Below are 17,195 nucleotides of genomic sequence, written 5' to 3'. Positions count from 1 at the left end.
CTGCCAGCAGCATATGCAAGATTTTGTTGAATTGTAACAACCATAAAAAAAAATTCCTTTAACACTGGCATCACCTACCCAACTAAGATTTATCTTTTTATGCCATTATTTAGTGTGTAGTTAAAGTAGTGTAAATTGTCTTTGTAAGTTTTTTTTGTATAAATATGTCCCAGCATATCATTTAATAATACACTAACAAAAAACCAAAACTAATCCCCAACACTAACAAATACAAAAACATTTTGAGCTGCATGTACACAGCACCTAAAATTGTCATGTTCCACTTCATAGATATTTTAACTTTATTTTTTAGGTTGTGTCTATTTTTTCAAAACCAAAAGCATGACCTGAGTTACGACAGTTTTAAGGTCAACACAAAAACCAATTTTGTTATCCTCATTGCTCCAAATATTGGTTTTCCATTGGTCAATAGCACTTCATTCACAGAATATATTATTCACAAACTTTATAATAATTTACATATTTCTATTTCCTGTTTATGAGCGTGAGCACAGGATGTGGATGAGCACAGTGAGCATAGGAGGTATCCTTGACAACCACTATTTATAATCCAATCAGAATCAAGGAATTAATTCACATCATTTCATATTCTTATCTAATGAAATTCAGCTGTCATTGTAATCATGTAGAAATGTATTTAAATAGTCAAACGTTGGCCGTGAATGTGAATTTGTCTGCCAGCAGTTACAGATGACATCATACACTTCTGTTGGACAGTTGTCTGGTCGCGGTATTCGATAACCTCTTTGAACTTTCTCAAATGATTCTTTGCTTGGTATTCCTAGAAAAAAAACAACAAAATTATAATTATCATTTCATTTGTAGCGTATTGTAAAACCATTAATGATACAAGGGTACTAATGCTTGCTCTTAATAATTTCAATACACTATATTTTCTAGTTTCAGAATTTTGATTCATTATTAAGATGCACAATGTTATCACATGTATAAAAAATAAAGAAGCATTATAACAGATGTTTTCAGGATAGAAACAATAACATCAAACCCAAAACTCTGATAAACAATGTAACATACCATCATATGGTTCCTTGCCTTTGGTAAATATTTCTATCAACACAATACCAAATGACCAGACATCAGCCTTAGAACTGTATTTATTATACAATAACACTTCTGGTGCCATCCATTTAATAGCCATTTTCAATCCTGTAAATATTCATCTTGTTATTGCTATGATATAGCTCAAATATGGACAATTGACAAGCTGTTCAGCTCACTTTCGGCTTTCATACAAACTGGAATAAGATTCTCATTCCAAAAACTGCTATTGAGTTAGATAATATTCTTTGAACACAGATCTGAAACATAATCCTATTCTCCTGAATGCAAGTATAGGTCACGCTGATGGAAATTAATATATGTACATTGTTCAAATTCCACCACCCAATCAAGTCACCAGTGGATACATTGGACAGTTAGTACTCCAAAAATAATCTAAAAGTAAAAGGTGCAGGTAAAATCAGTAAAATATATTCAGGCATACCTTTTCTGTAATTAAAATCAGGATCATTGGTAGCTTTTGTCATTCCAAACCCAGATATTTTCACACGATTTTGATCACCAACTAAAATATTCCTAGCACCTAAATTTCTATGTACAAATTTTTCTTTTTCCATGTAAGCCATGGCATCTGCTATCTGTAAAGAGAGATGAATAAGAATGTTTTAGGAGCTACAGTATTATATGATAGAATGCAGCAAGCTCAACTTACTTTATGTATCCTAGTACTCAACTCACATCACGAGCTGCCATGGTTCATTTTATATATGAAATAAGTGTAACGAGCAGATATTATACTATCAATTACATCTATACCAATTATTTGATTGATTGTATAAGAAAGTAAAGAAGTCCTACCTGAGCTCCAATGCGTATTAATTGATGTTGAGTCAAATCACGACCACTTCCTTCACGTAAAAATAAGGACAGTCTTCCATTACACATATATTCCGTTAATATATACACAGGTTCCCTTTCACTACAGATTCCTTTTAAGGGTATAATATTAGGGTGTTGTAATGTTTTTAATATTTGAGCCTCATCTAGGAAAGCTGAAGTTGTCACATTGTCACGATTTTGAATTTTTACAGCTACACTAACTGATTGGCCAATTTTACCTGAAAACAAAAGTAAGAACACATTTTATAGATCAGATCATAATCATAATAACAAGAAGTGCTATGTAAAAACTTCTCAATGATTTTGAAAATCTATGACACCTATTGAGCCACCTTTGAAATACCCATACTTCTGATACATCTGATGCTAATCTGTGGCTAAGGTTAATATAGTGTCTCGAAGAGTCCACAAAGTCTATTTGGCCTATTCACCATACACAAATCAATTTCAAATCTATTTCCTTGTCATCTTGGTTCATTTTAACTAGATGCACAAAAAAGGTTGCCAGTTAAAATTTCACCTCACCTAAATAAACATCAGCAAACTGTCCACTACCAACTTTATTAATGATAGTTATACTGTCTCTTTCAGTGGCATATTCATCATCTTTACCACGATCTAATGCCCATAATAATGACCGGGGTTTAATACAGATAGCTGTTAACTTGGTACATAAACCATCTGGGATTTCTATGAATGGAAAATATCAACAATTAGTATGTATAGTGGCATAGGAACTGACTTGTGATCAAATTAATTAAGATCAATAACATGTGATTATGCAAAGATTGTCCAGACTCTATAGGTTACTTTGATCATATATCGTACGGTGACGCTCAAACTAGGTGGTACTGTCCCAACTGTGAGAGCTGACCATAGATTTGGAAGCCAAGCATGTCTTAAGAATATCTATATAGCTCCATACATAAAATGAGTAACAGACTAAATGTTGTAGAAGTGAGTGAATTGTATTAATGGGGAAGTAAACATTGCTTAAACGCCTCAAATTCAAATATAAGACAGTACTGGTGGTCCCCAGATGCCCTGGCAGCATGAGATAAATAATAATGTATCACACTTACCCATATAATGGTCAACTAGATCTACTAATGATGAAAACACCCTTTTCTGGGTGATAAAGTACACATACTGATTGGATTGAACACCCTTAGCCACTATTTTATAATGTTTTACTAGAAACCCTCGTAATTCATCACAATCTTTCACTGATAGTGTGTAGGTATCTATAATATACATATACAAAATAATAAAGGGATTGAAATAGTTTGTCATGCAAGGTAAAAGATATACTGTACTTCAGTTTTATTTCAAAACAGAATTAAAGTTAGCAAGGTTGGCAGTATGTTTTATTATAAGATGTGGTCACCATCAAATCTAAGGTACATAATCTTGGCACATCCTCAAAACTATAGTCCTGATCAAATAAGACAAACAATTGGGAGTTATACATGGCACCAAATGTAACTGAACAATCTATTGATTACTTGAGGCGACCTTTTGATGGTCATGTTTTGTTCCTAAATGTTCTAGAACATTTGAAAGCAAAGAATCCAGAGTCATCCTGAACAAGGTTATGAATACAACTCAAACTTTCAATATTTGATAATAAAATAAAGATATCTTACCTGGAGATTGTTCACCCTGTCTGATTAAAAATGTTCCTTTAGGATAATCTGGTGATAGTAACCATTCTTCACTAGCATTCCGAGTTACCTTACCAAAATACCAACTGAAAATAATTTAAATGAATAAATAAAAGTAAAACTGTTGGAGTAAGCTAGCTACATAGCAAATCTTTACCTCCCAAGGACCATCAGCAGATATTCATACTGTAGAATTGAATTTCTGATCAATTAAATATGATCATGAAAAATGCTGAAATATTGTATGTAATTACCCACAAAAGTCAGGAATGATCTTAATATTTTGCTGAATATGCATAATAATTATTGGAAAAAGAATAAAAGAAATAATCTCTAAAATATCAGACTGTTATTCAAAGGACTGAAGCTAGTTTCATTGTTGAATATAATGTTTCTGATTCACTTGCTTTTGAGAATATTTATATCAATGGTTTTACACTAAAAATCCTAGATTTGTTATTTCTTTTTATCCTTAGATTCAAGGCTTCACACTTTATTCACAGTACAATAATACAGCATGTAAGTACATATAAACTACTTACCCATTAGTGCGTAGATTTTGTTCTCTAGGTGAAGGAGGACACAGATGTTTAGGTGGTGAAGATGTACCTCTATCTGAATATATCGTATCTTCGTCTAACGTGTCCGATAAACTTAATACTAAGAAATTGTCAATAAAACCTTCCACACCAATAGGAGGTAACACTGTGTCTTTCCGACACATTGGACACGGAAAGGACCCTGCTTGATTGCCAGGATTCCGTCGGACATAGCCTTTTAAACAATGTTCACAAAATGTATGGAGGCATGGCAGCGCCTTGGGTTTTCGGAACGATTCAAAGCAGATCTTACACGAAAGAAATTCCTCCTGTAGTTTTTCTTTCAATGTATTTGAGCCTCGACTTGTCTGGGCCATGTTTAGCCATTCTGAAAAGATACAAAAAAATTGAAATTATTCTTTATTCCTATAAAATTGAGTAGGATAACAACATAATGGTCACACAGAATGGATAAAAGTCATATTTCTCGTTTTGCTTTTAGAATCTGAAGCAACAGAAATCTGTAAAATGAAACTTTTTTCAATATTCTGATTATATATAATAAAAGAATGATTTTCTGTATGACTTCACCCTTTATTTCAAAAATCCTCTAGACTGATCAAATTTCAAGATCCTGAAGTTTTATATAAAATCCTAGTACAGAATTCATGTATAATATCCATTTATTTGGTGTTTTTGAGTACATTTTAAATAAATTTAAGATAAAAGTATCATTTTGATATTTTCCTCAAATATTGTTTGTTGTAAAAGAATCATTTATGCGTGTTCAGTGTACTGTCAGTCTAGAACAGAATGTATTATGAAATAAAGATAAATTGCATGAATACAGATTTGGAGTAGATTATGGAGATTTGGACTCAAGTACATGTAACGGTTTTTTTTTTCATACACATTCTTAATAATTGTTAACAACAAACTGCTATAAGCCTACTTAAATTTATTGGTACCGGTACACAACATATGACAAAAAAAAAAAAGAATGTTAAGTTTACTTTAACTCTGATTTTGAGTTACAGAATGTTTTATCTGAAATGTTCAAATACTTGAGATACCCCAGAGGACAGTCCCACCTTCATTTCAAAGTATGTGTAAGGCTTAACACCGTTTTCAAAGTATACCTGAAAAATTATAAACCTAAACAGATTTCATACCAATTTTTATTTTATGTTTTCTTCTTTATTCATTTTATCACACAAGCAGGGCATGCATACTTATCTAGGCACCTGATACCACTTTTCATTATGAAATACTTTCGTTTTGCAGTTTGGATCATTAGTACTTGGGATTTTTTATAAAACAGTTCATCACAGATTTGACATAAGATATACCCTACTTCTATTTTGCCTATAAGAAACTCTTTTAAACAAATCCAACCAATAACAATACATCCTGATTCACTTGAACTAATCAACTCATTTCTGTTACTACACAATTAACAGTTTGTAATGATTTGACATGAAAATATTTCATTGTGGAGACAAGCACAAATTATACAAAGAATTATCAAATACCACAAAATATTGTTCCTCACTGAGTTTTAGTTTACCCTGTAAAGAAAATATTCCATCTCACTACACATCTAAAGCTCGATTTGAAATGACATAAAGTTTTGAGAAAAAGAACACAGATTCATCAATAATGAAAAGGCAATCCCTGAACAAAGAGAAATTTTAATTTATCTAAAGGTTTATTCTCTCAGGAAAATTAAACTAAAGGATAGGTCACAACAAAGAACAATATCCTTGGGATTGGACTGGCCACTTAAATATGACTGATTTCATCATTTTGATGATCTTTATTAATTGATAACTTCCTCTTATCAAAATACCAAGATTAACAATATTCATTATCAATACATCATTGAAATATTGTGGTTTATGTACCAAATGCATCCTGTATTATAAAACTCAATAAATATTACATGACAAGCTTTCAGGTAGACTACACAAAATAGAACTGCATGATTTTTGGTCATTCTAAATGAAAATTTAAGAATTACACAAGTTGAAAAATTCTGTTTTGCGAGAGGACAAATTTTAAATAAGATTACTTTAGGATTAAGACATACTTCAAATAGATGAAATTAACATTATACCTTTCTTCAATACTATAATTCACAGAATCATTCATTAATTCATTTATTTTTAATCCAATCACATGAATGAATGATACAGTAGGAAGTATCAGATATTTATGAATGGACTAACAGTAAGGTTTAAATCAGATACAGATGAGGAAATATTTATAAAAATAAACCACTTTCTAACTTCCTTCTGACAATTTCTCCTTGACCTGTAGCCTTCAATTAGGTACTGATTAGATACACAGGGTCAACTGAACTGCAAGTGGTAGAAGGTTGAATCAGGAGCAGGAAACACTATGTTTGACACGATTCTGAGATACTGTCAAGAGAATTGATGATAAGCTAAACTTGCATGATTATTAAAGTGCTTTCATACCACTCAGTCACAGAAATATCAAGTTATCAAATGTAATATTCAGTTTTACAAGAAATATACAGAAATATGTTGTTAGCAATGTACTTTTCAGAAAGGTTAATTGAAAATAATATCATTCAACAATTATTCAAGGATACCTATAAAAACAACAGTATTTTAAGATCAATCAAACTAGAAAATATTCTTGAAACAAATGAAAAAATTCATAAAATATACCTTAAACATAAAATCAACCGCCATCCTAAATCCTATAGATAGCTTCTCAATGTTCGTTATTCACCAACTTTCATCAAAGGATGTTTGAACTTTAAGAAGATGTCGTTAATTGGGATCCATAATGAACAGGGTAATTAACCAGGTATAAATATGGGATAATAAAAGCAAGAGGTATTGGGTACAGTTGATTCAGAAGAAATTAAACCGTTCAATGATTTCCAATACAAGATACAGATATAATCTAGAGTTAAGTATGTCTTCATTTTTTCTGCTCTATTTCAGTTAGTTATATTTTACATGCCAAGTTCATCATACAATTTTAAGATAAATAAATAAAAAAATATTAATAATTACTAAAACATGAACGCTTCTCTTCTCATAATTTTATACCTACCAATATGATATTTCATTATAAAGTTTAAACATCCATCACATGTTATATTGTTTTGAAATATTCCTGATCAAACAAACCAGTGCTCCTATATATTCTATAACACTCAATATTGGGAATTATGGATCACATTCTACTTTGGAAGTTCATTTAAATGAGATCAAGATCAAAATTTAATACCATTTCCTTACCTTTACTTATCTCATCCACGTGTTTCGAAAAAATTTTCAATCTTTTCACTTTTTTCTTCATGTCTTAAATTATTTTGTTAATAACAAAATTCCTTGTCCAGTTTTTACACTCCCATCACCCCACGATGGAATTTCTATCTCATTCCATCAGGCATTTCTCACTACTTTTAGAAAATTCCAAAACAAAACATTCAACATTTTCAGATAATGTCCAAAACTATCATTCCTCTCTGTTGAAATCAAAATTTGTATTTAAATAACGGGTTTTCGCTCTTCATGGAATTAAGAATCACAATATCACAGATCAAATGAATAAATGGTAATAAGTAATTTTTCCAGCTCAATACAGGTTGAAATTCAAACACTCACTTTCCAATAGTTCAGGTTAATGACAAATTGGTTGAGTTTTTTCTAGAGAAACTTAAACAAGTCCTGTTCAATACCAGTATCAAGTCTGGGCCAACTAGAGAAATCAGCTGAAGACATCAAATTGTATAAAGACTACAAACAGGAAGAAAGCAACAAGGAGAATCAGTCTGCCAGTAAAACAGGAGGCATGCTGTGCAGGAAGCTATTTCAAGTACACACAGAGTCTAGTACTGTTTTCTACTGAACATACCATTCATTCATTCTTGTACTCTTGTACCTCATTCATAAATATTATCGATATTAAAAATCAAAAAGCCACTCAACAAAAACAAAATGTACTGCTCAGCTCATTATTTTCTTTTTAATAATAACATGTTAACAATGTATATATTAATTACTATGATATATAAAACCCAATTAACTACAATACAATGCAAATTTTTGTGGCTTTTTGAAATGCTAGAATGCATCTACAATATTCATATAAATTACCAGCCCAATCTCAAATACTTTATAAATTATAAATAAAATCTGATTCTTTAATCAAAATCAGTGTTAACAGCACTATCAAATGAGACAACAGAAATCCTTATAAAATGAATAAAACGGACAAAAAGTCAGAAATAGGGATTTTTGATATATAACATACTGGTACATACAATTTTGTTGATATTGCGCTGGAGTAGATACGACCTTCAATATTAATGCAAATGATGTGGTTCTTACCATATGTGCCATAAATTAACTCTACCCAAAGATAAATTTTTGTGGTTTACCAAAATGCATCAATTTGGTAAAAACAATTTCTAGAAAAATTGCTTTCATATATTACAAACCACAATCTACTTCCCACACAAAACTTTAATCATCCATTTTAAAATATCTTCAGTGTCAAATTAAAATGGAATTAAAAATGGCCACCCAGCATCAGTATTGAAATTAGATTACTATCTACAACCCAGCTGTTAACAAGATGGTGAAATATTGATTCAAATGATTTGCACCTAACAACCACTAAATTTTAATGTAGGCTGATACTGCATCAAATATCAAATTCAGTGGCAGGAGAACAAGGCATCAATCACTTTTACACCATGTTGTTAAACCACATGGCATCTGGGTCCAGATCATGTGCCTACATAACAGTTAAATATACAGGTCTGAGAAATTGTAGTACATAAGGAAACCATCCTTTTGAATTCTCATGTGAAGAAGAACTCTTCTTGAAGAAGTTTAATTTAGTCCCTGTAGTTGAGAGTTAAAACAACAGAAAATAGGTTTACTATTATGCCATTGATTACTGTAATTATAACCTAAGTCTGTATTGAACGAAATATTGTTATGTTCTATTAGTTCATAACATATCTTAAATTGGTATACATACGTAAATTACATCTGAGATGCAATAATATGCATGACAGGAATTTTGTTATTGCGTGAGATGTTTATATAATGATCAGGTAGACAACAGGATGTTCTGAAAACCAATCCTAATTTTCTACCTTCCTGTTTTTACCAGTAATTCCGTTACTTGATAACAACAAAATGTTTTCTATGAAACTGACGCAAAATTCTCATCAAAAAATTTGCAAAAAAACCATTCCTAATAATTCATAATGCTTTGGAATGTCTTTAAATTGATTTGTTTGGAGATCAGAAATAAATGTTAAAGGAAATAATTGAAATTTAAGGCCTGTATTCAGATAATACACAGCTATATCTAAATTTGGTTCAAAATGCATTTTGATAGATGCCTTTCAACCTACAATCTTCAGAAAATTTCACACCAATAAAAAGTAACAAACACAAGATATAAGCCACAAATAATTTGACCCCATTGAACTTCATATGATGTCTGGTCTGCTTTTACTCTTTTCTTTTGAAGTCAAAAACAGACCTTCTCTCTATGACATCATTTCCTGTTTCGTGATTATTGAATGAGATTTCTGTTCAAACAAACCACAAGGTTGTTGCCAAATCAGCCAACAACCGAAAATATAATTTTAACAAAAAAAACTTGTTGCATGATACATTCTTAATTGACATTTCTCTGATGTACAATTTAATAGGCATTAAATAATGCAATACAGTTAGAATCCATTATATTCAAATAGGATCTGATAGGATACTTACAACAAACTCATAATCATCAAATATAAAAATAATAATATTGAAATTTCATTATCATTTAAATTGGATGCAGTGTGTATTTCTGACAAACAAAATATTTGCAAAGTAGGAAGAATTAAAGATGGTTGCCAGGTGCCTTTGCTTGAACTAACAGTAGTTTATGAATGGAGGTGTACAAACACAGGAAGTGAGTGTGTAATAGTGATTGTAATGTTGGCAATGTTTCAGGTGAAGTTGAGGAGAAAGGCTGATATTTACTGTTTAACCCCTTCTTTAGCTCTCTACCTAATCTCAATCAATCATTATCATATGACTAGTTAGAATTCTTCACCTTAAAAGCCACATTATATCCTTTTTTATGTTTATTATCAGTTGACTCGTCGTTTTATTTTTATGTCCCTTTTTTAAACATGGGACAAAAATGAAAAGGAAATATAGAGTTTATAAAAAAAAAAAGGTGAGGCATTGCAACATACGTAACTTTGTCTTTTTTTTTTTAAAACAGAAGATGGCTGGCTACTTTTTCGTAATATCTATTATTCTATGGAAGGAATTGTGCACTAACAATGAGTCTACTCTCACAAAGCTAACACATCATAAATTTATCTCAACTTTGCTGAGGGTTCAAACCTTTAGCACCCAATCAACTAACAGACAGCAAGAAAAATACCTTTATCAGGATGTGTACTACATCATACAGGCTGTACAGAAGTTCTCAGACTTCATTCACTTACACTAACCTTTGACCTCCATATTTTAATTAATAATGTTTACATGGGAATAAATGAGGTCCAGATTTTCTTTTCACAGGATGCTTCATTCACAGGTCTGTCATTCATAAACATAACTAAAGAACTCCTCCCCTTTCTGTTCTTCTGAAGATTAAAAGAGGAAATAGTTCCTCCTTTTAAATCCAGAATAATCATATAGAAATATTGCGCCTCCCAATTTGTAGGTTAAAACAACTGCATTTCATTTATTACATTTTAACTCTTGAAGACATCCAAAACTCTTGCATATTTTTAAAGGGTTTACCTTTAGCATAGCGACCAAATCTCATATTTGGAACTCGGAAATATTCATGATGATACTTAATTTTCAAACTGGCCAATCAATACACTTGCCATTTCTATGTTTTGTTTTGTAAATATGAACACCTCCACATAATGAGTGAGCTTTGTTTGATGGGTTTAAAGTAACTGCCTCATACAAAGCTATTTAGATAAAATTGACTACTAAATTCATGAGGAGGGGGTAATTTTAAAAATGTTGCTTTACTACTAGCTACATGCTGAAGTGAGCGTATACATATACTATATTTTCTTCACTGCACAAAACAAAGATATCCATATGTGATATGTACCTATATTCAGCTTTAAAAACATCTAAACATCTAAAATGTGAAGTGGAGTTGATCTCCCATTATCCCAATGGCAAATTATTAAACTGTAGAAAACTTTTTTGTGATAAGGCCCAGTGGTTAAAATCAAAATATTTGTAAAGCTGTTGGGATTAAAGATTTTTTGTGATATAGGGCCCGACGTTTTAAAATATTTGTATAACATTTAGGATTACAGTTAAGTAATTGAAGGGTTTAAAATACCTTAGTAGTTATAATCCACAGTTACAATGCAATAGCAAAAGTATTAGGATCCCTGATGTTTATACAACCATTCTTCTGGAACACCTGAGGCCACTTAGCACAGTTTACTCCCCTTTACTGAATTGAATGTCAATACCTTTTCTTATCAAGAATTCAATAATCACTTTATGTGGACTTAAAACAGAACTTGAATCATCCACACAAGTTCATGTCATGTCCAAGGCACAGGAGACAAGGTGAATGATGTTGGAAAAGTTTTGGGCCAAAACAATAGCTTGTACGATATAAGGGATAGAATACAATTATATATATTGTGTCATGGGGTAATAGATTAAAAGTAACATTTTATCTAAAACGCTTCAATGATTTTTTACATTTGTATATTTTCAGATAATATAATGATCAAAGATGGTATGTTGTTCTGAGAGGCAACTTTCTCAAAATAAAATCCTAAACAAACAAAAGGAGCCGCGGTGGCTCAGTGAGTTAGACGCTTGCTCGCTAACCTGAAGGTTCAGGGTTCAATCCCGGCATAGGTCGAGATAATACCTTCGGATTTTTCAACCCCGTTTCCCCCTGTCAGTGATGCAGGTACGAGGGGCTGACATGGAAAAAGTGTCTAGTCGTTCGGATGGGACAATAAACCGAGGCCCCGTGTGCTACAGGCTGTGCACGTTAAAGATCCTTCGACAGTTGGAAATCGAAAAAGGGCAGGCTAATGCCGCTGTCCTGGTAAAATTTCCCTCATTGCACCCTGCATGGCATTGCCCGTCTTCATTAGCCCACATGGTGCAGAAAAGTAGGACGTAAAACTCCATTCATTTCATTTCATTTCATTTCTAAACAAACAAAACTTTATTGACCATTTAAATGGATAAAACTTGTATTGAATAGGTCAAATCAATGACTAACTGATGAATTGGTAGAAAATTAGTGAATATGAAGTTAAACTGTAAAGTTGCAAAGTGATTGAAGTCAATGATATGGTACAGTTGAATGATTCAAGTGAATTTAAAGTCAAGATGTTTTCAATAGTGTTAAATAGTCACCTCAATACTACCCTGTACTTTCTGACCCTACCTACCCCCTCACCTGTATACAACACCTTTAATTACTATATGTCACTCATATACTCTATCATACTCACACTTGAGCTATTATACTGACTCTTCCCATATCATTCTATTATACTCTATTTTTATGAACAAATCCAGATATTGGACAAATCATCAAAATATAGTCGGACAAAGCCTCAGTAAGACATTTCATCTCAAACAAATCTGATTTTGAAAGCAGAGATGTGGTACCTATGAGAAAGATCCTGTTTATCAGAAGGCCTAACCACCATCACCTTATTATTCATTGCTTTTTATTCATTTAGAAAAATAACTCTTTATCCACGAAACTTTAATTACTGGTAATGAAGCAAGATACGAATTAACTAGTATTTGAATTAACAAATTCAAAACAAGAAGGAAACAGGAAACTCAAAGCTCACAAATCAATCAAATCTTGGACTAACTCCAATTCATCAGATAAGAAATTTAACCAGAAAGAACTCTGCCAATTGTCAATTTAAATATTTAGAAGAACAACCTACACAAGGTCAACGATAATTAAAATGGTTTTGATTTTCTCTTCACAACAGATATATGTCAAGCCCTGTAGATAAGCATACACAGATTTATTTGCCAATCAAGTCTGATTGACCATTGAAACACTTAACAAGAACATTGTAATGCCTATCTTGTATAATACCAAAAATAAGTAGCCTGAAAAATTCACATTGCAGGACATTGCTGCCATTCAATCGCCCATTCAGTAACAGGGCATTTTTTGTTTTAGGAAAATATAACACTTACTAAGGCTTATTATTTACTAAGCAATATTCACCTACCTTTATTGTCAACAGTTAAAAAAGTCTCGAAGTCTAATTCCTGAATATCTAAAATTTCACACATTCTGCACCAAGAATCTCAAAATACTGTAGTGAACAGTAGTCCTGTAGTTTAACTTCCAATTGATTAAAATTTCTTTCTAAAGTGATTCCTCAAAACAAACTGTTAACCTGCTTTCAAATGAACTAAGCAACAAAATGCTTCCTAATTTAAATTTTATAATTTAACTTTAGTCAAGAAAGGCAAAGAGTGTACTAATAATCCATCACAAAAAGCTGAGTTCCAATAATCCTACATATAGGAATAATCATAGCTTACAAAGAAATCACAAATTTAGAAATAGTATGTCCATGAAGCTTGTGCTTCTTTACAGTGCACTTGACAATTTGAGAAAAATGCTTTGACCATAAGAGAAACAAATTCCAAAACAAACCATTAGAATTTTCTATACAACCACTATCCAAACCTAATTGTCTCATTTAAATATTTTATGAGGTATCAATCTAAGACTAATTAACCAGGATGACCAATATGGTAGTATGACTCATCTCTAATTAAGCTAAAATCCAATTACCATAATGAACTATTGGAATTCTTGTTATAATCAATATGCAACAACTGTCATATTGCAGTGTATTATATTAGCTTTCCAGGTTTTTATAATACTTTCAGTGGGATGATTTCAAGTTATAACATTATGCATTGCTATTGGTTATTTGATAAGGGTTTTGTGTGAGTATAATGCATCATTCTGGTTCTTGAAATATCAGTTTTTCTCTCTAGAGTTTTCATAAATGATGACACAATTCAGCAGTTAGTATAGATAGACAAATCATGCCACAATCTAATCAAAATTAAATTACAATTTTGTTTCGTCATTATTTTTTTTTTGTCAGTCACCATAGTACAATGAAAAAAAATGGTAATCTTATTTTATTTTCATGCAAAATGCCCCTGATTCCATCAGATTGCCAACTCTTCATCCCTTCTAGAGCAGAAATATATCTTATAATGATTATTGGGTATTTTGATAGACAGGACATTGAAGTTAAGGAATAGGTCATATCTAACCATTTCTAAACCAGAAAACCTTTTCTGAAAAAGGATATTGAATTTGCAAAAATCAAAAATTAACCAGACCACCTGTAAAAATTTAAAACCACAACCCTGGTTGGAAGTAGTGATCTAGATTGTGTGTAGGTAAACAAATGATTTGTTGTATGGTTATGTAAACTGATAACAATGTTTGAGGATAACTGTAATAATCAGTAAAACGCCAGCCTGATTCAATATTCTTATCAATTATAACTAGATCAAAATCTTAAGAAAGGATTAGGGTCATCACTTCGAAATTCATTAAATGAAATGTTTGATGTTTTGGGTTAATCTAATTTAATTTTGAAAGATCAGTATTTTAATAAATAGATCATTTATCCAAATTATTTATCCAAATCTATTTATGTAGGCTAAAAACTCCACGGTAAAGTGAAGCAAAAATGATATTTTACTCTTTTAGTTTAGTTTTAAAGCAGGCCTAAAAATTCACGCAAGTCTCCGAATCTCATTCGTAAACCCTGGTCGCGCGAGTCCTTTTCGATTTGCACAAAAAAAAAAAGCTACAGAGGTTTTGTCCCGATCATCAAGCTCAAATAATCCAGCCTTCATTACGAGTCAATACTATTTATAGTCTGGATGGCCAAGCCACTGATCTGTGGTAGAGTTTTATATAGTAACAGTTTCAATGTTATTGTTGACTTATAAACGAGGTTCAAAAGGAAATAGTAATTGATCCTACAGCTAGCCGATGATATATTTCTTCATAGTTTTCATAATCTATTATAATATTAATATTTAACGGCATAGATTTATATTCATATACTGTAAAATAGATAAAAAAAAACACTGATTGATAGCGTAATTATTTTTGATGACCACACGTTATAAAATCCATTCGAACAGATTGCATTTGCAAGAGTCCATCTGGATTCTCCTGGATTTGGACGAATTTTTAGGCCTGTAAAGGGACATGAATTTTCACTCTCTATTTCTCTATGTCTTTTCTATATATGACAGAGTTTCCATAAAAGAGGTTGATAATTCTGGATACACATGGATTTGATTGCTTTAAATAATTTCAATGGAAGCTGTGAACACTATTACTGATTAGCCTAGCTAAAAAAAAATTCTGAAACTAAGGTACAAATGATAAACGGATGGCGAACCCTTAAAATCAATTTTTTTATGCTAGATTTTAAAGCCTTAACCAATTTGTGAATTGCACTTTGCAAATGTGGATATCATTTTAAAAGTTAAGTTGTTCCATACATTAATCAAAATAAAAGCCCTTTGCAATAACTATTATTCATTATCTATATATATTTCAAAAATGCATGTTTAGAGATATGAAATATCTGACTAATTAACTTCATTTTATAAACCACTGCATCTGAAAATCGGTTGTCTATGCTAATCCTTTAAAAAGCAATATTGATAGTTTGAAGTAGTTCAATGTGCAACAATTTGTTCATATTGAAGAAAATAAACCAGTTGTGACACTTCTGTGATTGTCTTATTGTTTTACAATTGATGGGATTTAATTTCTTTGAGACACATACATATCCAATTAATGGATTTTGCAGGCAAACTATCGAAAATATATTTCTAATAATTACTGTATATTCTTTAATTAAAATAGATAGTGCGAAATAGTTGAGGGGTTTGAGGGGTTTGGGGGATCGTCGATTTTAGACACAAAAAACCTGTTGAATACATCGACAGGAAGTGAGACCGCCATCTTGAAAATAAATTTTTCACCTTTCATCAACTGGACGTTTCCAGCTAATCAATGACCCCATCAACTCAATAAATGTACTAAAACTTCTCCCTACTGGAAAATAAAAATGGAAAACCTACCTCTGTATATTTTGCAGTAAGAAAACACGGTAACATTATTGTTGATAAAGTAGGTATGCAGTGCGTGTTTTGGCTATAAATTATCTAAAAGGTGAAGGTCATTAAAGAGAGGATTTCCCCGCTGGTTACTACGTCATCAACTTCCCGCCAAAATGTTTTAAATTCGTGATCAACTTGTTATTTCATAATGGATTATTATCCCTTAGCCTAATGGATTTTATGTCCCATATTATTAAAGATGAATGGCAACACATTACATCAATGAATTTGGGAAAATCTGGTATGATCTACCTATACACGTCTAAACAGTAACATTTTGTTCACTCTCTGTATATGGATTATTAGTAACTCTCTCTTTAGGGTAGGCTAAAAATACTTGGCATATTTGGTTGGTCAGATGTGTTGCAACTATCCTATTTCTCAATTTTTCAAACCCAGTTTTCTGATATAGACTAGAAAGAAAAAACAACCTTGCCTTATTCCCAAGCCCCTGTAAAGATATACGCCTATTTTTTAAAATGTCATTGCAATGGGAGCCGCGGTGGCTCTGTGAGGGTTTTTGAACCCATCTTCCCTCAGTCAGTGATGTAGGTCAGAGGGCAGACATGGAAATAGCGTCTTGTTGTTCGGGTTATTCGACAATAAACTGAGGCCTTGAGTGCTACAGACTGAGCATTAGCCCAATTCGGAGCAAATAAGTAAAACTTAAAACTCCATTCATTTCATTTTTGCCATTGCCATATCAAGGGCTATGCCATGAAATGTTATAGTCCACAAGCTTTGATCAAAAATCCAACTTCGACAATAATCTTGCATATTTAGAGTGAAACCATTAATGTAGCCATATGAAAAGGCTTAGA

At 31.8% G+C, this 17,195-nt stretch overlaps 1 protein-coding gene across 1 annotated transcript; it reads right to left on the bottom strand.

Moving 5' to 3' along the window:
• LOTGIDRAFT_213681 (hypothetical protein) lies at window positions 1-3,690 on the bottom strand. The gene is made up of 7 exons (XM_009052259.1): window positions 3,588-3,690; window positions 3,024-3,185; window positions 2,467-2,631; window positions 1,900-2,159; window positions 1,526-1,679; window positions 1,057-1,188; window positions 1-802 (listed from the first exon to the last, which is right to left on the bottom strand). The coding sequence occupies exons 2-7, from the start codon at window positions 3,025-3,027 to the stop codon at window positions 627-629; spliced, it is 891 nt and encodes a 296-aa protein (XP_009050507.1). The 5' UTR covers window positions 3,028-3,185; window positions 3,588-3,690; the 3' UTR covers window positions 1-626.
• Between the last annotated feature and the right edge of the window lie 13,505 nt (window positions 3,691-17,195).

Source organism: Lottia gigantea, assembly GCF_000327385.1.
Source record: "Lottia gigantea unplaced genomic scaffold LOTGIsca_18, whole genome shotgun sequence".
Taxonomy (NCBI): Eukaryota; Metazoa; Mollusca; class Gastropoda; family Lottiidae; genus Lottia; species Lottia gigantea.
The sequence above is the reverse complement of the archived record's forward strand: the minus strand, read 5'-3'. Positions and strand labels throughout refer to the sequence as shown.

Bases quoted from the DNA above. Each gene is read 5' to 3' on its own strand.
- LOTGIDRAFT_213681 (XM_009052259.1), bottom strand. The intron at 1,680-1,899 runs GTAGGACTTCTT...CTCTCTTTACAG, and splicing joins TAATACGCATTGGAGCTCAG to ATAGCAGATGCCATGGCTTA. The intron at 1,189-1,525 runs GTATGCCTGAAT...GAATATTTACAG, and splicing joins TGATTTTAATTACAGAAAAG to GATTGAAAATGGCTATTAAA.